At 41.5% G+C, this 22,785-nt stretch overlaps 3 protein-coding genes across 4 annotated transcripts; 1 reads left to right on the top strand and 2 right to left on the bottom strand.

The window, feature by feature from the left end:
• Window positions 1-24: 24 nt before the first annotated feature.
• Window positions 25-8,378, bottom strand: rbm12 (RNA binding motif protein 12). Its single transcript, XM_026307798.1, is given in 4 exon segments — window positions 25-1,322; window positions 1,324-3,564; window positions 4,543-4,611; window positions 8,277-8,378. Coding segments are annotated over 2 exon segments (2,682 nt in total). The 5' UTR covers window positions 3,537-3,564; window positions 4,543-4,611; window positions 8,277-8,378; the 3' UTR covers window positions 25-853.
• Window positions 8,379-9,149: 771 nt separating this feature from the next.
• On the bottom strand, window positions 9,150-15,479 carry nfs1 (NFS1 cysteine desulfurase). Its single transcript, XM_026307896.1, has 13 exons — window positions 15,141-15,479; window positions 14,551-14,627; window positions 14,295-14,411; window positions 13,842-13,925; window positions 13,236-13,388; window positions 13,034-13,127; window positions 12,764-12,898; window positions 12,421-12,578; window positions 12,228-12,333; window positions 12,005-12,086; window positions 11,698-11,781; window positions 11,187-11,276; window positions 9,150-10,662 (listed from the first exon to the last, which is right to left on the bottom strand). The coding sequence occupies exons 1-13, from the start codon at window positions 15,244-15,246 to the stop codon at window positions 10,599-10,601; spliced, it is 1,350 nt and encodes a 449-aa protein (XP_026163681.1). The 5' UTR covers window positions 15,247-15,479; the 3' UTR covers window positions 9,150-10,598.
• An 890-nt stretch (window positions 15,480-16,369) lies between these two features.
• c5h6orf89 (chromosome 5 C6orf89 homolog) lies at window positions 16,370-22,492 on the top strand. 2 transcript variants are annotated; one of them, XR_003295646.2, is made up of 9 exons: window positions 16,370-16,676; window positions 17,537-17,803; window positions 17,891-18,056; window positions 18,459-18,607; window positions 18,695-18,846; window positions 19,029-19,164; window positions 19,401-19,524; window positions 20,089-20,232; window positions 20,336-22,492. XR_003295646.2 is itself a non-coding variant. In XM_026305947.2 (8 exons), the coding sequence occupies exons 2-8, from the start codon at window positions 17,615-17,617 to the stop codon at window positions 20,169-20,171; spliced, it is 999 nt and encodes a 332-aa protein (XP_026161732.1). In that variant the 5' UTR covers window positions 16,371-16,676; window positions 17,537-17,614; the 3' UTR covers window positions 20,172-22,492. The 2 variants fall into 2 exon arrangements, 1 of the variants encoding a protein (XP_026161732.1); XM_026305947.2 differs by having other exon boundaries at window positions 16,371-16,676; window positions 20,089-22,492.
• The last annotated feature ends 293 nt before the right edge of the window (window positions 22,493-22,785 follow it).

Raw genomic sequence — 22,785 nt, 5'->3', positions numbered from 1 at the left:
AAATGTGTCATTTTACCATGGCAACATAGTGTGAGCCTTTTACAATGGCAATAGATCTTGATGTCAGTATAATTCTTACCATAGCAACAGAGTATGACAGCATTTCACCATAGCAACAGCATAAACATTTGATCATAGCAACACAGCTTTTTAGCATAATTTTACCATAGCAATGAAGAATGTGAAGGCTTTACCACAGCAACAGAGCACCATCATTTCACTGTGGTAAAAAAGCTTTTCATCTATGGCATGTTTTACCATAGCAACAGATTTTAACCATAGCAACAAAGCATTTTTTGATGGAAACAATGTGGCTCCTCATCACCATTTTATCATAGCACCAGAGCATGTTAAAATTCTGCCATAGCAACAGAGCACATCAGTTTTAAACCACAGCAGCACAGTATATTTAAGCGCATACACAAACAATGCCTCATTATAATCATCATGTTACCATAGAAACTAAACAGGTGAGCATGTTCACGGTGTCAACTTCAGACATGATTTGACAAAAAGCTGCATTGTCATGGAAACAAGCCAAGAAACTGTGCCAACATCAGCATCAGTTCATGCTATCAGAGTTAGTGGAGGTGCTGCAGGAAAGAGCAAGGTCTGGTACCATTCATCCTACGGAACAGACTGCAGGGGGACAGGGCTTACCTGCCATTAGCTATACACAGGAAAGAAGCTTAATTAATCACTGACAGTTAGTGAACAGGGCAAAGTCTAAACTAGACAACACTTTAAAGTTGAATCCAGAGTCAGGTATGGTTTATGTTGGCTTTGTTTCACCTGAATGACTGATCCATATAGTCATACCAAGTTTAATCTAGAATCAGTTTTTGGCAGGGCTTTAACCCAGGCTTATCTTGACCTTGCGTGCTCCAATAGGTCGGTCATTGAGGTCCATGACAGCAGCAGCAGCCTCCTCATGGTTCTGGAAGGCCACCATGGCCTCGCCAGTCGGCAGGCCTTTCTCAGTGAACTGCAAACAGACTGAGCCTGGCAGCACTTGGTAGCCATAAAAGAAGTCCATGATCTCATCCACGGTTACCGTGAATGGCATATTCTGAAGTTTTACAATTGTTGGGCCAGTAGCATTACGTTGACTATTGGGATTGTTGGATCCTCCAGGGGCTGCCTGGTTACGGAGACCATCAGCTCCTGGGGTGAACGCTGGCTGTCCACCAGCAGCCCCACCCCCTGGACGTCCTTGGTTGTTGTTAGCTCCTCCCACTCGGTTCGGTCCTCCACCGACCTTTCTGTTGGGATTGTCGAAGGGCACCATGCCTCTCAACCCATCCTGGCTGAACGGAGCTCCCCCCCCCAGCTCCTGGGCGAAAGCCTGGTGGCTCCAAGATTGGTGCTCCGGGGAGACCGGCAACTAGTGGAGGAGCCACACCCAGATTCACATCCCCTAGACTTGCTGCCAGAGGAGGGAGAGGAGGAGGACCTGCCAACCCATTTCCTGGGGCTGAGAATGGAGTCACAAAGGGGGCATTGTTGAGATTCCCCATGGTGTTTCTGAGAAAGTTAAACTCATCCCCACTAATACCAGCAAATGGGTTGATCTGGGGCTGCTGAGGATTGGGCTGGGCTTGCTGATGCTGATTCTGATTTTGGTTCTGGTGGCGCTGGCCCCTCTTGTTCTGGGGAGGAGGATTCCTCTCAATTTCCTTCATCTGCTCAAAGGTCACCAGGTGAACAAATGCATCACGACCGTTTAGTTTTTGGCGGTGCAATCTTTCAGCTTTGCGGGCGTCTTCCTCAGTCCGTAGCTGGAAGATAGCTTGCCCTAAACCATTGCCATGGCTATCTGTCAGGACCTTTAAGGTGTCCTCATAAAGACCCACACCCTCCAGAAAGGCACGGACATCCTTCTTTGAGACATTGTAAGGGATGTTGGTGATGTGGGCACAGTTCCTTGGAGCTTTCAAGCCATCCTGGTTCTTGCCATCACCCTGTGCTGCTTCACGTTTACGGATTGCATCAATCTTTTCAAGCATACCCTTCCGACTGATTGGGTGGACCTGGATGAAGCGGGTGCCCATGTACTGCATGTGAGCACCCAGAGCACTCTTGTAGTCTTGTTCGGTTTTGAACTCAAGGAAGCCTTCACCTGTTGCTCGCCCGTTAGGTCCATAGGCAATGTAAATGCTGTCCTCTACAATGGCCAAATTTTTAAAAAACTCTTTAATTTGTTTCTTGTCAGCCTCATAAGGCAGGCCTTTCAAGTAGACACAGAACTCCTGACGGTGGGGAGATCGTGATCTTCCTCTCTGATCTCTGCCCCCTGGCCCAGCATTACTTCTGCAGTGTTGCTGGTCCTGTGACTCATTGCTGTTATTTGATTTGCTGCTATTTTGAGGAGTATGACCTGGCGTGCTGTCGCTAATGCTAGCCCACTGTCGCTCAGAGCCTGGGGTGATTTCAATGAACCTTTGGCCCATCATGCCACCTCCCCGTTTCACAGCTTCAAAGCACTCCTGGGGTGAGAAGAACTTGACCATAGCTCTGCCGGTTGGCCGACCCTGCCCATCCCTTAACAGGCGAACCCCATCCACCCCAAGACCACGAAAGAATTCCCTTACTTCTATCTCTGAGCAAGAAAATGGGAGGTTCTGGAGGAAGACAAACAACTCATCAGGATTTCCTGCTCCACTGGCTGCAGCAGCAGCAGCCTTCATATGGGCCTGAAGTCCCAGAGAGGCCAGAGGGGACAGAGGATTAAACAGCATGGGGTTGGGGGTTCCGAGAGGGAGGCCAGAGCCCAATCCTGCTGGAGGAGGTAGAGAGGGGTTGAAGGGAGGGAGGGAGGGCATATGGGGTAGGTGGGACATAGGAGGCACTGGAGGTCCTTGAGAAAGGGGGGAGACCGTAGGGACAGGCGGAAGGGAGGACACTGGAGGAGGAACTGGAATAGTAGGAAGCGTAGGCATGGGGGGCATGGAAGGCATGCTAGTAAGTGGAGGTATCGGTGTGGGGCCCGCATTGAGCGATGCCAGGGCTGTGGTGATTGTGGGTGTTGAACTGTAACTGTTGGGGAAGCTGGGCACAACACTGGCCAAAGTGACTGCAGCCTTGTTGCTTGGTGGCGCCTGAGATGAGCTTGCTGCTGTAGCTAAGGCTGGGGGGTTACTGAAACTCTGGTTTCCCGTACTGCTTCTCCCCCCTGCCCCTGGCTGACCAGTGGGAGTGGCACCTGTTTGCCGGTTGGTATTTCCTGCTGTAGATGTTGCTGTCTCCACAGATCCCGCGCCAGCCTCAAATCTGCGGCGGCTCAGTTCAATCATGTTCTGCATTTCTGTTTTGCTGCTGAGCAGCAGCGAGACTTTGGAGCCCTTAATGGACCCACCTGTACGCATCATCCCCAGCCGAGCATCCTCGTCAGTGGCGAAGACGATAAAGGCCTCTCCATGCTCACCCCCTACGATATGCACTCCTCCATCAGGGATTGTGAGGCCAGAGAAGAAGTGTCTGATGTCCATGGTGCCGGCCACTATGGGCAGACCCTGCAGCCTGATGACTACTGCCATACTGACTGCTAAACGACAGCCCTACAACCTGGGGAGAAAGTAACACCATTGTCAGATGAAATCAGAAAGAGGGAGACCAGTAGTTTCCAGATGTTTTCTCAGGAAACTCAGATCTGACAGCCAAAAAAGGCTCAGCCAACAGTGCTAATGTTTCACATCTTTAAAGAATAACCAAAAATAAAACTGTATAGACTCTGTGCATCAATTTCAGCATCCTGACATTTGGAAACCAGTGGTGCTTGGGGGAGTGTAGTTAATATTTGTAAAACTTGCAGAAAACAGAAAATAAGTTTCATAAACCTGTTCTGGCTCTGTGAAAATAATAAAACCATACTGCACGCCAAAATTTGTTAGCTCCCAATAGAAGCAACTTAAGCACAAATAGAGCTTCACGGCTCATTAATTTTAAGTGTTGTAAAAAAGAAACAAGGAATAAGGAAGTTAAACAACAGCAGTGATATCTAAAGACGAAATGTATATATTAAGCTAAAATCTTAGAGGATACAAACAAGACATTCAAGAAAAGGAAGTTTCCCAAGGAAAAAACACTTCAGAACTCCAAACTGACAGAGCTGATGCTGAAAAATTCTCCCCTTGATTTTCTCTGTGCTGCAACCATTTTAATTTTGTCACTCACTGTTTTATTATTGAGCAAAAGCTTTTTTTCCAGCTACCTAATTATATCAATTTCCTTTTTTGGAAAATGGTATGCACCAGTGCCAAGTCAGATTCAATGACTCTTCCCAGTGAAGTCTGTTTCCATTTTATTCAACAGAAGTTTTTTAATTTGTTGAACTTCGTCAGACCTTTCATTTCAATACAATGGCCTAACCTTGCTTGGTGTTTCACTTCCTCTATATAGTTGAAATTTTGTGTGTAACCTATTTAAAGCAACAATTACAGTTTCTGCTACGCAGTACAAAAATATGACTTGTATTTTCTGCTGACATTAAAATATTTTGTGCAACAGTAAACTTTCATGAATCTCATGCAACTTGCAACTCACCAAAGCAACTAAGCTGTGTGTACGGTTTCACTGTGTTACAGACTGGTGATTTCTTTAGGACACTGAAACCTGGTGAAAAAAGTCAGAAAACAAACATTCCTGTTCAAAACATCTTGATTGACTTCAACCTTTCATAGAATACACTAAGTCATTTTACATTAGCTTCCAGTGGCTGATGTATGTTTCAAAAGTTGGCAGGTTTTGTTTAGTCAGGGTCAATAACTCAATAACATCTTGTATTTTATAATTGTAGTCGTTCTACAAAATATTACCTTTAATCTCAACACAAAGCAGAAAATCTACTAAACTCAAAATGTGTTTACAACTAGCAGGAAGAAAACAAATCTCAGATCAGATCACATCACCTTTTCTACCAGACAGTAGAAAGACACCCTTGGCCCAAACACATTACAACTAAAGTCAGCAGTGCACACCAAATATCCAGCTAGGCACAAACATCTCTCAGAACAATTAAGCAGCAAAGTGAAGATAGGACATGCTGAGCTACAGAGATACCAATGATCTCAACAACCAGCCAGCAGTACCCTGCAGACACCAAGCAACAATCCAGCATCTATCTGGCGACCAGGAGGCAGCAACAGTACAACTGTGAGCAGGACTGATCCTGCTGAATCACCAAGCAGCACCAAATCAGCAGATATCACCAAATCATCCAATAGTTGTAATCACCATAACATGAGCAACATATCAAGCAACACTTGTGTAATACATTGCCAATAAACCAGTAGCATCATCTCAACAGGAGCAACAGCAGGAACTTGTCAAGAACAACATCAACCAGCAGTTTAACAACAGCAGCATCAGGTACATGTAAACCAGTGCAACATTAGCATTATGTCAACCAGAACATTAGCATCATGTAAACAACAGCAATATCAGCAACTAAGTGCCAATGCCATCACAGCACTTAAGACCACAGCTGATCAGAAGAGAAAGCAAACAGAAGAGAGGTGAGGAGTAACATATACTGATAAAAACACACTGTCCAACTGAGCAACCCAAGTGGGGCAATCTTTGCTGCTTCCACAGACACCACTGGATACTATGACAACATCTTCAGGTTCCTGTGCTCTGACTAACCATCTGTCAACCACCAGATTCTAAATAATGGTCTTGGATGGACATCTCACTAAGCTAGAATATTTCAGTCACTCTGACTCATAAAATCTGCCAACTCAAAAGTAATGAAACAACAGACTTTTAAATCCTTGCCTCTATGCTGGGCTGCAACATGGAGCTCATCACACCTTTTAAGAGAAAGAAAGACATCAGCATCATAATGATCAATGAGTGCAGTGCTCAACCTCAGCATGGGAAAATCCATCCAAACCAGCACTGACATATGATGGACAGTTCACTCAAAGCTTCTTCAATCCAAAATCCAATCCTATATAAAAACTTAAGAAATCTGCAATACCTGATACTCAACAACAAGAGAGAACACAAATGATTTTAATAGGGTCAAGTGAAACTGTAGTTTGTAGTTTGCACTCACCACTCACATAAACAAAGAGCCACAATTAAGCTAAAAAAAAAGAACCCCAATCAAACAGCTAGGAAACCAGAAACACATTTAACACAGCAAATCCAGAATAAAAGAGGAAACAACTGCCTTGGTTTCTATGTTTAGAGTTGAAATACAAAGACAGTTCCACATATTGTCATAAACCACAAAACACAGTAGAGTAATTGAATGAAGAGGGTAACATCAACAATAGCAACAACTCAAAGATAGAATCCATTTTAGAAAACAATCAGCATATATCACAACAGACAGGATAAGGAGACAGAATCCAGTGCAATGAGTTCAGAACCACACTGTCTTTGCTATTAGACACTTACTCTATTGCTGTGTGCTCAAGATCTTATCCATCCATCTATTTCTGAGGCACCTGAAAAAAATCTGCTTCTGCAAGTACAGAGATCTTCCACATCCTACACTGTGATCCCAACAGGACAAAAACAGAAACAACTGATGTACATAGAACTATGCTAAGGGCTCAAATTCTCCATATGAGGAGCCATTCAAACATAGCCCCTTTATGATACACACTTTATTACATAAAAGTACTGGCAATTTTACATGCCAGGTCACTGAGATTAGTTCATATAACGGTCACAAAGGCAATCTGATGAGGTCAGACCTGCATCGTTTCAGTCATTCATAAAAATGAATCAGTCAAAAAATGTTGAACTTGCTAAATCTGAAAATACTTTCTGGCTTTGTGATGTGCCTCCAAAAAAACTGATGTGTTAAACCACTACAATCCATGAGTCTTCATGTATTTTCAGCTTTCATTTATGGGGACTGCTTTTTATAAGGTTTCTTTAAATTTCTTTAGGTTAACTGTTCACTAGGTGGATACAGAGCAGGGCACTTTAGAAGTAAAATATTAAACTGTCACTGCTCTCCAGTGGACAAAATGAGAATGACTGACAAAATGAGAGAATGGTGACACTCCTTTCAAAAATGTTTGAAAGTGGTACCTGTACTTTCTACTGTTCGATTTTCCTATAAATATGCTATCTATTGGCTGAATATAGTGCTGAGGAAAAGTTCTAGCCACTTCAGATATGAAGATAAATAGAGGCGTTCGTGTGGTCGAGTCATTCTGCACAGTGATGAGCCTAAACCTCCATCCAGAGTGTTAAAATAACTATCTTCACAGACGAGAAGAAAAAGTAGTCCCACAGAGACCAGATCTTAACATCATGGAGTCAGTCTGGGATTATATGAAGTAACAGGAGACACAGACGTGACCTAAATCCAGTTAAGAACTGTGGAAGTTCTCCAAGATGCTGGAACAACCTACCTGACAAGTGCTTTGAGACTTCACAACATTGTTTTTTTTCTGCTTCCTGAACGTCATAGGACATTAATAATACAGCACTAATCTTGGTGTTATTTGTTGAAAGCATCCTCACTTTTAAAGCCCACAACATTTGCACAGCACTGTATATAAAGACACTGATGGAGTAATGGCCTGGCTCTAATGGTCAGAATAAAACCACATAATTAGGCGTAGGCATCCAACTGCACAATACATGTTAAAATCCAATACTGCATTATTTTCCTCAGACCTTTAACTATCCATGTTCTGGTTCTGTCACGACTTAATGGAACATCTGAGCACATTTAGTGTTTTTTAGTGATCCTTCTCAACATCCCGATGGCCCAAACAAGCACTAACCATGGTCTCAGTCTCTTTTTGTGGACGTGTGGTGTCAGGAAGCTGCTTTATGGTTTACGATGGGCAGAGAAACTAGTTCAAACTGTTCATACCTCGAAGATTCACACTGTTGTCCCAAAACCAGAACAGCTTGCTGCCCGCACCGAAAAACAGATGAGACCATGTTAAAACATATCGGTTAGCTAGCTAACGGCTGAAGACACCGTTTTAAACGTGTGTCCAGTTTTTACCCCAGTAGTCATTATTATGTTAGTTAACAAGTAACAGATAAGAAGCCCACACAGTGAAAACCCTACTATTCATACAAAACTAGCTAGCTCCCATCAGAAATGCTTACTGTAGCTAATTTAGCACAGTTTAGCTGCATGAGCTAACGCCGTTAGCCACCTAGCTGGTTGTGAATCTGCTTTGTGTGTGTGTGTGTGTGTTGGAGTGAAGCAGCGACCAGGACACACGCACGTAGCTGCTACTCTCACGCTTGGCTCCCGGTTACCGAGCAGGCTGCCGCAGATGGACTCTTACCGAGAAATTTGTCAACAAACACACTGAGGCTTAAACTCATGAACGTGGCTCTTTTCTTCTCTGCAGGATGCTACCGCACGAAATGTCGGCGCAAACACCGCGATACCAGACGTGACAACACGAGACCCTCGATTTGAATGAGTGACGTCACAGTGATAATACCAATGTCTATAGTTTTCTTATTACACTGTAAAGTGATTCTTTAATAAATATTTGATATAAACAATGAATATAATATCATATATTTATTTACCTGCAAGTTTTATATAAAGTGTATCAGGAGAGTTACACATTTGGATAAATGAGTATTACAGGAAATTAGCACCAAGCACCAAGAAGTTACTGAAAGCTGTATCTGTATATAGAAACACTTTGTAATTGCACTAACTTTCCAAAGATGCTGTGGAAATGTAAAAGCTAAGGGGACATCTGGCCTTTCTTTTAACATCAGTTCAGTCCTGTCACAGCCATGATAGCTGCAGACAGCTGAGCAGTCACATGGCTCAGGGTCCTTTCTCCTCAATATTACTATCCCTGCTTGTCTTTTTCACTTTATCTTTTGGGAACCCACATACAAACATACATTGGGTTTTTATATGAATGTTTCAGACATGCAGGTTTGGGTATGGGATTGGTTTCTCACATCATTAATGGGTGGTGAGGAGATACTGCATCCATGCACCAATGTACTGCTTTATGTATCTTATTCTAAATGTACATTATTTTACTGTTTACAATAAAGTAGTAGTTTCATTCTATTAACTTGAATAGTTCATCACTTGTATGACTTGTGGGTATAATATTAACTCACCTTATTGTTTTTTATTGTATCGATGTTTTCTATCTCTATAAAAATACACAAAGTTTATTGCATAACCATAGAGCAGCAGTTTATTGGACAATAATATATATGATGAGAGTAACATCAGGAGACATAACTGTAGATTCTGGACTCAAATAAATATGAATAGACATCCAGGAACACAAGACTTCCACTGACAATTTTAGTTCTTTTGTGTTCAGACTATTGGTATCGCCATGAGATTCTTGTCAACAACCTTCTTGAAAGCTGGCAGATGTGTTCATATCAGAGCTTCAGTCTTAGTGCTCCAGACACTACATAATAATCACCTACTGCTAAGTGTTTAATTTGATGTTTACTGGATACTGAACACCATTGCGGGTACAGAAACAAAAACTGCCACACTGAATTATGGGGAAAAGAGGAGAGGGTATATATCACATTTGAAAACAGCAGGAAACGTGTCAAGTGAAAAGGTCTGACTCAAAGAATTATTACCAAATCATTCCTTCTTTAGATGACTCAGTGAATTTAGATGTCCTTTAGTTGCCACCTCTAACCTTGCTGAAAAAAAACTGTCTTTAGTTCCTATTTTGTTTCTTGTCACTGGGGTCATTGCCCAATTTAATGGCTTAACACTTTGGCAAGAGCCTGAATCACAAATCAGGATTTGCAGTTTAGCTAGCTATTTTGGGGTTTCACTCAGGTTTTCTGGCTCCACAGTCCTTTATAATGCTTATGCATAGGCTGCATGCAACATGGAGTTTATTAAAATTAGCAACAAAGGAAACAACTTGAAGTCATTTCATTCATTTTGCAATCTGGGCAAAACACACTTTAGTTTGACTTCAGAGGATCAGAACACTGCCTGTCAACAGTTTACAAGTCTTTATAAATGTAGAAAGAACTTAGAACACTATCAGATTAATAAATCTTTATGGTTGAATATTAATTGTACAAACTGTACATAATTTGTGGCATATTTCACCTCACCAAATAGAATTTTGCTGCTGGTGTCACTGTTGTCACTGGCTGGAATTAAGAATTTATTTGACATGACCACTGATAGCTACATTAGTAAACTCAGAGTTAATGAAAGCTTCATGATACCATTGTTATGATACCATTGTCAGGATCATGTGTGATGTCAGACTTGGGTCAGGTAACCCAAAGGCAGTCAGGCTAAGATGAAATGAGTGTGACACAGGACCCAGGTGGTACAGCTTCTGACAACTCTTCTGTCAGGAGATAGCTGCAAGTTGCTGGGCACCAGATGCTGATGGGTGTACAAGAGAATGATTAAAACACCCAGAGATCACCATGTGTTGGTCAATTTCCCCTGACAGGGCAACCAAAGGAGCATCTACAGAGACAGATCTGCAGCTACAAACAAACTTCAAGTCAGACAGGAGGTTTGTGCGTGTTTGTGTACAGGAAGAAAAAGCTGGTCTGTTCCCAGAATTCCTTGGGATCTATCATTGTCGTTATGAGCTGGGAAGTGGACAGCTAGTGAGAGAAGACTAGTGCTGTGTCCACTTGATGCTCTTCAGATCGATGCCTTCCTGAACCATCTCCCACAGAGGACTGAGGGACAGACAGGGAGAGAATATGTATTTGCCATAACACTAGCATTTTTAAACTTTTAACTTGGCAGAGACATGTATGCATACATGTATGAAGTAACTCATCTAGTATCAATCAGTTCCAATTTATTGCATCCAAAGTACAATTTCTTGGTTGGAAGTTTGGAAACAAATAGTTTATCCAGATTATCTGGTGCTTTGAAGCTCAGACTGAGAACAGCCTGTGAACACATTCTTTCCTGTCCCTGACTGGTAATAATCCATCACTACAGTAATTAAAACTACAATAGGTAAGAAAATGCACATTTGAAGCAGGAAGTGAGTCTATAAACTCTGATGGAAAATGATCATCTGAGCCTGAATATGATTGTTCACTTTGATTTTCTCTGATCGTTTGACAGTTCGTGTTTCTTGACAGTTTAGGGATGTCACCATTAACAGATCTCACTGGGGAATGCTATGTTAACATTACTGACAGAGATTATGTACCAAACTACCAAAATAAGACAAAAGTTTGAATCTCACCTCATCTCTCTGAGTCTGCGGACCTGCTGGATACATTTCTCTGCAGTGTAGTCCACCTCTTTCTCTGTGGTGAACCTGCCGATACCAAACCTGACACACAAACAGGCTTACATTCATCTACACCTGAGGTCACACGGGCTGCAGAGTTCATAATAAAACACGCTTTCCTGTCTGTGAGTGTCTGCTGTGGTCCAGTCTATCAGATGTGTAAATTTTAACAATAAGTTTTATTTTATTTTAACACACTTTCAGTGACTTCAGTGTAAACACAGAATATGTCAGTCAGGATTAGAGTTAGGACTGTGAACAGGTTTATTATCCAGATTATAATGTACACACATTATTTTAACTGTTTATCACTCAGATCTCCTGATGAAATGTTAAAAAAAAAAAACCAACAGTATATTTGATTAAAATCAGATGGTGATCACAATTGTTATCAATTAATTATCAATATTGTAGGCATGACTATTATGCTTTTGATTACAGTGAGGACGATGAGTATTTGTACCTGATTGAAGAATGAGCCAGGTCTTCATCTGCGCCGATCGCTCTCAGGACGTATGATGGCTCCAGAGACGCTGATGTACATGCACTGCATATAAACACAAATGTATCAGTTTAAAATAAATAATTTCTCACAGTTTAAGTTACCACATTAAGTAAACTTCTAAAAGCAAAACTATCCTTATACTCAGTATTTCTGATTTTGTGTGTATAAGTTTAAAAAACATGTTGAATACATTTCTTTCTTCATAAAACAATTTGCATGGCAGATTTTTTATCCACATTTTTTATAGATATAGCATATGTCTGACCTGCCAGAAGACAGCGCAACATCCTTCAGTGCCATCAGCAGACTCTCTCCCTCCACATAGGCAAAGGACAAGTTGATACACCCTGGAAAACACACAGTCAGGTAAGTTCATCTGCCTCATCTATTCCAGCAAAACTGGAACTGGAGCACATGACAGTAGTGTGTTTTTATGCAAGAGTTTCACTTCTTTGTGTGTGTGTGTGTGTGTGTGTGTGTGCGTGTACCGGGGTAACGTTGTTCTGGATCTCCGTTCATAATCACATCAGGAATCTCAGAAATGATTTTCTGAACTAGACGATTAGCCAGCATGGACACTCTGCGATGATCATACTGCACACACACATATACAAATATTAAGTTCCAGCATGTCTTGGTGCATTTATTAAGTCTCAGGATGTTTGGGTGTGTTTGTTTTACCTCCATCTCCTGCTGGGCAATTCTGCAGGCGGCACCCAACCCAACAGCCAGCGGGGTGGGGACTGTGCCAGAGCGCAGCCCCCTCTCTTGCCCACCTCCGCTCTGCAGCGGCTCTAAACGTACCCGGGGCCTGCGACGCACATACAGAGCACCCACACCTGTACACACACACTGGCAATCTCACAAGCAGGTCAATGAGACCTATGAAGTACTACAACACTCAAAAGCTGCCCTCCCTCTGTGCAGTGTATGAAATGAGCAATGCATGAAAAAACAAAAAACTAAATGGTTGTTTTGCCTATCAACCTCACAGTTCAGGTTATATCTATCTGGTACTGCAAACCTTTGGGTCCGTATATCTTGTGAGCACTGATGGACATCAGGTCGATGTTATAATCAGAGACGCTGATGGGAATCTTTCCGACAGCCTGAGCAGCATCGGTGTGGAAGAAAACTCCTTTTGAACGACAGATCTTACCTGTGGACAGAAAAAGGAAAAGTTAGTGGATCAACAGTTCGTCAAAGCTGATATTGCTAAAAAAATAATTTGTAAATGGATCATTCAGAGATTAAATTTCTAACACAGGAGCAAACAGCATGTTGCCATGGTTACCGATCTCCTTAATGGGCTGCTTGACTCCAATTTCATTGTTGACAGTCATCACTGACACCAGAGAAGTTTCAGGACAAATGGAGGCCTCCAGCAGCTGTACACACACAGATCCAGATGTTACCTTTATGTTCTCTGTACATGCTTTATGTGTTCCCTCTGTACTTTCTCCAGTGTTTCCACTCTGTGTGGTGTGTGTGCGTACCTCCAGGTTCAGCAGTCCATTTCTTTGGACTGGCAGGTATGTGACTTTGAATCCTTCGGCCTCCAGAACACGACACGAGTCTAGAACACATTTATGTTCTGTCTGTGTGGTGATTATATGATGCTTCTTGGTCTTGTAGAACCTGGCCACGCCCTGCAGGAGAGGAAGAAACAGACAACTGGGCTGTAATTCATTGTTGTTATTTTCCTGGACTTTTAGCATGTGATTGTTCCTATTATGTTCTCATTTTGTTCTGTCCTTTACGCATTCCCCATATATGTTCTAATTCTGTTATTAAGTTCTTACTGTGTTCTGGTACTTCTCTTAATGGATTTGCATGAGTTCTTCTTCTGTTATTATTATTGTCTTTATGTATTTTCATCCTGTTAAATTTTCATTCTGTTTTAATGTGTTCCCAGTCTTTTGTCCTTGAATGAGAATGCTCTACATTTCACACTCTGGTTTTGTCTTTACTGTGTCCTTATTCTGTTCTTACTATAGTTTCTATGTTCTCACTGTTCCTAACCTGTTCTCACTGAGAACTAAAACAAGAGGAGTAAGTGATGAAAGAAAGAGCAGAAAAGGTTGTGAAGAGAAGAGTGAGACCTTAAGAGCCATGTTATTGGACTCTGTGGCTCCGCTGGTGAAGATGATCTCTCTGGGATCGGCTCCAATCAGATTAGCCACCTGCTGCTCAGATACAGAGACAGGGAGGGACAACACAAAGTGACAGATTTAAGGGAATGATGACCATGGCTGCAGCAGGCTGTGCATAAGAACAGAACAGAAAGAAATGCTTAGAAGCAGCATTTTCTTGCCCTCAGGAGTTTAAAGTTGCAAGTGTGTCTCATCTCTTGTACCATTATTAATAACAGGTGTAGCCGGATGTAGCAAAAATGTGTTGCACATTACACACTACACACAGAAGTGATGTCACAGGGAGCTGGAGTACACCTGTACATCACTGCAGCAAGGTGAGAAGTCGGGGTGTGTGGTGTTAGGCTGCTCTTTTTGCACCTCTTCTCTGTGCGTGTGTGCACAACCTGAGTGTCCCTTTACCTCCCTGGCATTCTCCATGGCACTCTCACTCTCCCAGCCATAGGCGTGCGTCCTGGAGTGAGGGTTACCGTAGAAATTCACCTGGTAGGGCAACATGGCATCCAGTACTCGGGGGTCCTAAACACCGCCCCACACACACACACACACACACACACACACACACACACACATTATACTCTGTCAGTAACTATGACTGACTTTCAGATGTTAAAGCCTATAAAAATGACATCATGACAACATGGTTAGTAATGGTTACCATGGGTGTGGTGGCTTGGAAGTCCATGTAGAGGGGGCGTAGCTCATCTTTGTCCAATTCATGCTTCTTTATCAACTCTGCACCACAAAAGAATGAAATTGTTTTATTCAGTTTAATCGAATCCGTAATTATGTATTATTTTTCGTAATTATGTATTATTTTACCAACTCAATCTACAAAAACATCTGTCTCTATATGACACAGTACAGTTTTACTTAGATTTTAGTTCATCAAGGATGATGTTTAACTGATTGCAGACTGATTATGCGCCATCACAACAACCCCAATCATTCAGCCATAAACATACAGAGCATGTTCATGGTGAACAGCAGAAACCAAAACATTGTCAGATATTGTGAGAAAACACATATTAAATTATTAAAAAAAAAACAATTACCAGAAGGCTGTCTATCAGCTGCTCCTAGGGGACTAATTGATTTCAAGTGATGTAATGTATTATTACATTTCTGTAGTGTCACACGTGTCATTACTAAACGTTTCATCAGCCTTTCTGTGCCCCTATTAACTGCGTCACTTCGAGATTAGCCACATGCTAATAAACAGGCTAACCTACTGCGGACTGCTGTTACCTTTCTGCACAGAGCTGGCTGCTCTCCCTTCACAGCCCAGCCAGAGAGGGAACCACGAGGACGGCTTGAGCAGGCGAGAAGAGACGGTCCTGCTCGATGAAAGCATCTTGACTTCGTGCTGGTTTCAAGTTGAGCCCCGTTTACCCCCGACAACAACACACCGACCACAACCAAAACACCAGCGTAAACCTGCTGGAACCAGTTTAGTCAGCTCCTTTATGTGGAACTAAACTAAAAAGCTGCAATTTGAGTAGAAACTGTGTGTAAACTGAGTTAAGTTTGGTAACACCGCCACCTCTCAGTCACATCCAGGTCACAGCGAAACCCACGTGTCAAAATAAGAACGTAGACTTCCGATGTTGAACTTCAAAATAAAATTATTTATTTTTGAGTCGTACGCAGGTTTCAAATTTCATGTCAATGCGACGTTTTGTCAATTCTAATTCTACAATTATAGAAGTTTCTATTGGACCGTGTTATCAATATTTTAACGATTCTGTCTAGTGATCGAATTAAATTCATTTATCTAAGAACTGTACTTAATTTGGTGTACTTGTAGTTTGCTTGGGTATTTATACTTCAACTGTATACTCTGCTACATTCCAGAGGTAAATGTTTAACTTTTTACTAGCTACAGTACATATGTCTGACATCTGTAGACACTTTGCTTTAAGTTGCAAAGTGCTTCTCTTCCTGTTAAAACATTTATAAAACATCTAATTTCTTGTAAAATACGATGTGATGCTGTAGATGTTACATATTGTAGTTCATAGCGGTTCAGCCTTAAACATCTACAGGAGTGAAGTTCAACATAATAATGCATCAGAATTGATAATCCAAAAACAACATGTGTAACATTAAAATCTAGACCAGGACCATTTTTCCGATAACACTAGTTACATTTTCTAATAACACTAACACAGTGCTTCTACTTGTAGCGAACACTTTCTAGAGTGGTACTGAGAACCTTTACTTAAGGAACTGAGTACTTTCTTCCAACACTGACTCTGTGCAGCTTGACGCAGCTCGCTGCTGATGCTGTTTCATGGTTGCACAAGAAACGAAACAGAGGGGTGGGACCTCCTCTGGACAGCCTGCGCTCTCATTGGTCAATCTGCATTGTTTTCGTTTTATTTGCCTTCTGATTGGCTAAAAAACTGAGTTAATGAACCGGGTTAAAAAACACAAACACTACGTGGTATAAGTTTGGTTTTTCGTCTACAGAAGCGAGGCTAATCAGAAATCAGTTTTCAAATACAGACAGGAGATTTCGGACAGGTAATCGAATATGAAGGGACGAAAAAACACCAGAAGATGGCGGTAAGGCAGCTCTACGCTCATTGCCAACCGCCGAAGAAGAAGAAGAAGAACAGCGGAAAACAAAGACGCAGAAGAAGAAATAGAAGAAGACGGCTTGTTTTATGGCAGCCATACGCAGTAGCTAACAAAATACTTCATTATTTTAAAAATACATTTATTTCAGAACGTAATGTGAGAAACAAGAAGTTGTCTACTATTTCACGATCTTATTTACACGTGAGTTTTTTATTTCTGGAGTTTCTTTATGGACGTAAACAGGAAGTTTTAACTAAAGCCAGCAAAGACGCTAACGTTAGCTAACCTGTCAGTGCACTATTTTGGATTAACGTCAGCCTTGGGCGTTTTCCTCCGACTGATCACATTTAGTTAGCTTATATTTAATATAATATCATGACATAGCTTTCCCTCATCTCCTCAAGCTAATGGGCACCTGGGGGTCCAGTGTGTGCCTTCCGTGTCCATTGACAGGAACCAATGTTTTTGTTGTTACACTGACAAACAGGTTTTCCAGATCCTTGGCAGGTAGGGTTTAACTTTGAGACCCTGACACAGTACATCTGTGGATTCAGTTTCTACATATAACCCCAGACTGAAGATTAGACAGAAGCTAAGGGAGATTCATTGATAACAATAGTATCTGTTCAGTTTTCTCTTTACTCTTGTGTTTAAAGAGAATATTTATGTATATATATATATACACACATACATACATACATACATATACATATCATAGTATGGTCAGCTTTTCCACATACTGCGATTCACTGGCAAATTACAGACTATGCTTTATAAACTTTATTGTCCGAGAGGGGAAATTTGTTTTGGGCACAGAGCTACAGAGTTGCTGACACACAGCGTTCCACAAAAAACAAAAGCAAGACAACCTAGTTAATCACATATAGCCACAGTAGGAATAATAGTGAAAATAATGAAATTAAATATAAATAAATAAAAAAAGAGTAAAACTCAAGTGAAGTTGACTATGTTTAAATTATGACGCAAACACCTGTAATTATGTATATTATAAAACTAGGTGTTATGAAATGCCATTTAACATCTCGGATGACTTGTCACAGGTGACATCATGCTCCTAAAGCCTGCAGCAGCTGAAGATCGAAGTGTTTGACAGGGAATTTGTTGTCACTGCTGCAATCATGGGAACAACAATGAGTGAGCCGTGTATCTACGACAAACTGTCTGAGAGCATTGACATTCTCCGCCAGTCGGGCTACCGCTATGGCATGTCAGAGAGGGAGATCGAGAGGTTCATCAAGCAGGTTCTGGAGACCAATGAGCCCAGGAGGGAACCTCCTCAATTCCCTATCCTGAGAGCCACCATCAAGGTCAGGTCTTTTTTTTGTTTGTTTTGTCATAATTTGTATCCTCTAAGAAAGGACATAGTCTCAGTGTAGGAAATGTCCATTTTGCAGTTTGTGGTGGCAGTCGGCTTTCTGTTGGTGGTGGTACTGGCTTTCACCTACCCTCAGAGTGCTCCCCAGCTGGGTCTGGTTAACCTGGGCTGTTACAACTGGTCGTCCCCCCTCAGCCACGTCCGCCTGCTCTCCCTTCCTATTGCCAAGAAGTACAACCTGCAAGGTTACAAATGTATTTTTTGCAGCATTGCCCCGTATTCTACAGTTGAAATGCCATGAAAACACTACTGCCATTTGTGAACTAGCAGAGTCTTTAAACATCTCCAACCATTAAAGCACAAGACAAACAAGAAAAAAAGCACAAATGTTATCCAAGCATCATCTGCATTAACAATTGTTTTGGTTTTTTTGGGGCAGATTTTTGTGCTTCCCAGAAAACATGTTTTAGATTTTTCTTGATCTCCTGATTTTTCCTCTACTCCCACCACATAGTTGATATATTCAGTTGACTGATGAAATATCGTAACAACTATATGGTGGATTTATGGTCCCCAGAGAGTGATTTGTAAGAACTTGGATCCCCTAGCTTTTTATCTAGTGCCAGTAAATGTGTGTGTTGTTGCAGGTTTTCATGAATGGTGGAGTGCTGGTTCACTCAGGCAGAGTCTGGTCAACTGTTCAGGCTGTGCAGAGATCTCTTCAGTCCTGGAAGTCCCAGAGAGCCTCAGGGGGACTGTGACTCTACGACGGGGGCCACAGCTTGTCTTGCTGAAGGTCGGAGGTCAACACAGCCAGGGGTGCAAACTCTGCAAATAGCATCTTGTGAAAATTGTTCATACCAATTTTGAATGTTCTCTGCAGGGGGGAGAGTCGCTTAGTATCCAGCGGCACCAACTCGAGGAGCTGTACTTGGCTCATTCAAGGTCTATGTCCATTCTGCTGGAGGAGGACGATGGTCTGCAGAACCACAACCTCGGCCTCCCACAAGGACCCGCCAACTTCACCCTGTTCTGGTACACAATCATGTTCAGAAAAGAACTTGAACAGTTTTCAGAAATGTGGATTAATATGTGTAACATTTAACTCAGTATTGGTGCAGGTGCAAATCATATCACTACAACTCCAAACACTCAGGACAGGTGCCAAGTGGACACAATGGCATTTAGTGAATGGTGGTTAATGGTGTCTGTTGTAGGAGGTTCAGCTCTGGGACCAGGGAGAAGGTGTTAAGGTGGCTCTTCCCAAAGGCTGAGCTCTGCCCCCTGCTGGACAGTGCTGGGACCATCCTGCAACGCTGCCTTGTCACGCACAGCACAAACTCCCAGAGTAAGGTGAGTTCAAGTGTTCGTTGTCTCCACAATGAAAGACTGGAGGAATAAATAGACCTGAGTACAGTGTTATTGTAACTGACCGGGATAATAGCCAAAACTAAGAAAGTAAGAACTAAATTGTAATTAACTGGAAACATTCTTTAAGGATGAAATACATGGACAAAGCAAAGTCAGTTGAACACAATTCCTCTGAATCCTCAGCATCTTTTGTAACTTGGCCTGTGTGTGTGTTTCAGGGTGTCAGGGTGTTGGGGTGGTTGGTGGTGGGCGAGGGGCTGCCAACGGTTCGAGTTCTGCCTGTTCAGCGCTGTCAGAAACACTGCAGCTCCTTCAACCTGTGGCTGACTCCTGGAGACATGGGTAAGTCCTAAGTCCTGCTGCTTTGGTTTTCATCCATAAAACACACTGAGCATGTCAACAAGACAAAATGGCAGATATAAAAATAAAACTCCAGTTAAAAAAAAAAAATCTTCAGGTTCACCAAATCTAATGCATAAATTACCAGGCAAGGCTACAAATACATTTTGCACATTGTGCATAAATTATATGAATACATAAATGTATATTATCACTGTAAAAGTCTTGTGCTCACAAATCATTTGTTTCATTGTTTAGGAAGTGATTAGTGAGTTGCTAATGCAGACTGATATACACACACACATTTTTGTGTGAACAAGACAAAAAATGTAAAGATTGCAAGAAGATAATATCAGTAGACTTGTGCTTGTATTATAGACTTGTTCACAATTCATAAAAACATTTTGCCCCACTGTCGATTTTGTTCTCTTTTTGGTGCCTCTGCTAAAACTATTCCTGGTTCTCCTGGTTACGAAAGTCAAATATTTGAGTGTCACGTGTTTGCTGAAGTTATCCAGTCTATACACTCAGCTGACAGCTGTTCCCTCTGACCTTTGACCTGTGTAGTGTATGCTGACCCTCGGTACTGGCAGATGGAGCTCTTCCCCGGTCGAGGCCAGAACATCATATGTGATGGATCAGCCTTTTAACATTCAGGTGCAGTAAAGTGAAGGAGGATGGAGGTCAGGACTGAGAACACACAGATCAGCTGTGAGTGTTTGACTTTCTGCTGAGGCGTTTCAGAGCTTGTCTGAAACACTTTTCTGTGGCCCCGCCCACCGATGCCTTATAACCCTCGGGTCTTTTTCTGAAGTTCCAGCTGCCTGATAATCCTCCCAGTGTCCTCACAGAACTGAAAACTACTGCACATATGACTTCGGTTTGGAAAAAGGAATCTCCTGCTGGTTTAACGAGTCGCGGTCAGAAGATTGAGAAATGATGTTGCCCATGTGTTTAACAGCAGAGCCTCATCAGTCACAAAACTCTCAGATGTCCTGGATGTGCTGTGCTTGTGCCATAGCTTCTAGAAATTTAAAAAAGATTAATTGTCATGATATCAAGGGTGCATCTCTATTTCAGAAGGTGGTGAGTCTCAGTTGAGTGTACTGGCGTCTCATTGGTTCCAGGTTCTGAATCACTGCTGATTTGCGATTCAAAGTCTATACTGCTGCTGTGCACACTGACAGCTGTTTCCTTAGTTAAAGTCGTTTCAGTCAGACGTATGGAGGTGAAATTGGCAGTGGGGACGTTGTCTTTTTGTGCCTGAGTCACTGAAAGTCACTTCAGTTTTAACTTGAGTTTTAAGTCACATTTCCTCATCAACATGACAGACTTTAGGTTAACTTCTTAAGCAGCAACAGCTTCTGTGTCCACTGACAATAATGTTGACTGGGCAGATACATCAGCTGCTTCAAATTGGTTTAGGGCAGAACAAACAGCTAACAGGAACAACACAGTGTCAGGCTGAAGAATAAAACAGGTATTCAGTCTGAGCATTCTGGTACCTGACTCCAGGCTGCATTACACTTGGCAAAATGGGCTCCTGCCTCTGGAGCTCCAGAGTCCCCCAGTTTACTGTTTGGTGATTAATTTGACAGATTTATCAGTATAAACTGAGGCTGGAAAGGGCTTAATTAAAAATATAACCAAAGTTTAGAACTAAGTTAGGACCAGTGAGCACTTACTTCTTTTTGCGCTGCATTCTGGGAACATGCCAGTAATTTAGGGACAGCTGAAAGTTCAGTTCGAATGAATGAAGTAGTTTTTCTCTGGCTGCTGGTAGTTCTGCAACAAAAAAAAGTCCCTTTCGACCCAAAAAACATTTTCCCCATTGGCCTCCATTTTAAAAGAGATGTCTGTCAAACTCTTTACAGGACATTTCAACCTGAAAACAATCAACCTGGTTTGGTTTGTGTATTATTACATTTTAAGCACTGAAGGTTTTATGTTTGTAAAACCTGGTCATGTCTTTATGTTTAAAGCAAGAAACCACCTCAACACATGTGACACTTTAGCTTATGTGCTCTGTGAATAATTCTCATTTGAGTGAGTTGTTGCCATCCTTGAGTTTGGAGTCTAGTTTTAATATTAAACCCATAGATTTTCACAACCTGGAGCTGGAGATTTGAGACACACCTGAATCTTCACCTTCTGCTGATAGAATACCAATTTAAGCCTAGTTTTCTCTAGTGGTATCTAACCTGTCAACAGGTTTCATTGCCATTTTTCTGATGAATGTTGTGATTTAAATTGGTTACTTTCTATAAATTAATCTCCAGACATGTATTGTCTTTAATTTAATTGTCTTCTTTCATTTAAAGAAGATATAATATGCTCCAGGGTTCTTCAAGTCATTTTGGGGAAATATTACTAATTTATCTCAGATTTGAGATGTTAGGCCTAGAGTTGCAACCATTAGTCATTCAGCAAAAAATTAATCAGCAACTATTTTGATAAATTAAATAATCACTTTAGTCAGTTGTCAGGCAAAAATATCAAATGTTTCCAGCTTCACGTCAGTCAGAACTAGACATTTGAAGATGTCTGTGTAAAATTATAAAGAGCTTTTTAAAAATATTTTGTAGACGAAACAAATAATCTACAGATGTACAGAGAATGAAATGTGGTTCCTAATTGTTAGTTGGATGCCTACTTTGCCATGCAGTAATTGTCATTTTTAAAAGCCCTGTGATATTTTTGATTTTAGCTGTGAGAGTTTAAATATGGTTCAATGTGCCAGTTCTCTAATTTCAATGTTATTTATTATAATTGTATGTATATATGTAAACGCAGTTAATTTTAATAATGAGAATAATCAGTTATTATACTTTTGATTATTACTGGTATGGGCGCAGACATTAAATCATGTCCGATAGGTTCAGATTTTTTTTCCTAACAAAAAACAGCAAATCCATGAAGATGATCTCTGTACTTTAAATGGTCTGAAATTAAATGAGTTTGCCAAAGTTAATGCTTGTCAGACTTTTAGTGCTCCAAATCTCCAAACATCGTTACTAAAACAAAATCAGAGGTTAGTCTTTGGTTTTAGGAGGAAAATTAAAACTTCCATCACTGTGGAATTGTTAGTCTCAGCTGTTTTGAACTTGAATAATTTTATGCAGAAATTATAAACTGGACAATCGTTCCAGTTTGAAAGCTCCTGCCCAGTACACCAGTAATGTAACATGGCCTCAAACTGGAAACTCCAAACTCCTCTGACTGTTTCCCCTCACAGTGTATGTGAAAGAAGAGCAGGTACAATTA

This window comes from Mastacembelus armatus, chromosome 5 (assembly GCF_900324485.2).
Source record: "Mastacembelus armatus chromosome 5, fMasArm1.2, whole genome shotgun sequence".
Classification (NCBI taxonomy): Eukaryota; Metazoa; Chordata; class Actinopteri; order Synbranchiformes; family Mastacembelidae; genus Mastacembelus; species Mastacembelus armatus.
The sequence above is the reverse complement of the archived record's forward strand: the minus strand, read 5'-3'. Positions and strand labels throughout refer to the sequence as shown.

What these genes read in the sequence shown, in the direction of transcription:
- nfs1 (XM_026307896.1), bottom strand. Translation starts at nt 15,246, where the DNA reads ATGCTTTCATCGAGCAGGACCGTCTCTTCTCGCCTGCTCAAGCCGTCC. An exon ending in CCATGGAGAATGCCAGGGAG is followed by an intron (nt 13,926 to 14,294) that starts GTAAAGGGACAC and finishes GTATCTGAGCAG; the next exon opens with CAGGTGGCTAATCTGATTGG. An exon ending in CGCAGACTCAGAGAGATGAG is followed by an intron (nt 10,663 to 11,186) that starts GTGAGATTCAAA and finishes TCTGTCCCTCAG; the next exon opens with TCCTCTGTGGGAGATGGTTC.
- c5h6orf89 (XM_026305947.2), top strand. Translation starts at nt 17,615, where the DNA reads ATGGGAACAACAATGAGTGAGCCGTGTATCTACGACAAACTGTCTGAG. An exon ending in GCCAACTTCACCCTGTTCTG is followed by an intron (nt 18,847 to 19,028) that starts GTACACAATCAT and finishes TGTCTGTTGTAG; the next exon opens with GAGGTTCAGCTCTGGGACCA. An exon ending in GCACAAACTCCCAGAGTAAG is followed by an intron (nt 19,165 to 19,400) that starts GTGAGTTCAAGT and finishes TGTGTGTTTCAG; the next exon opens with GGTGTCAGGGTGTTGGGGTG.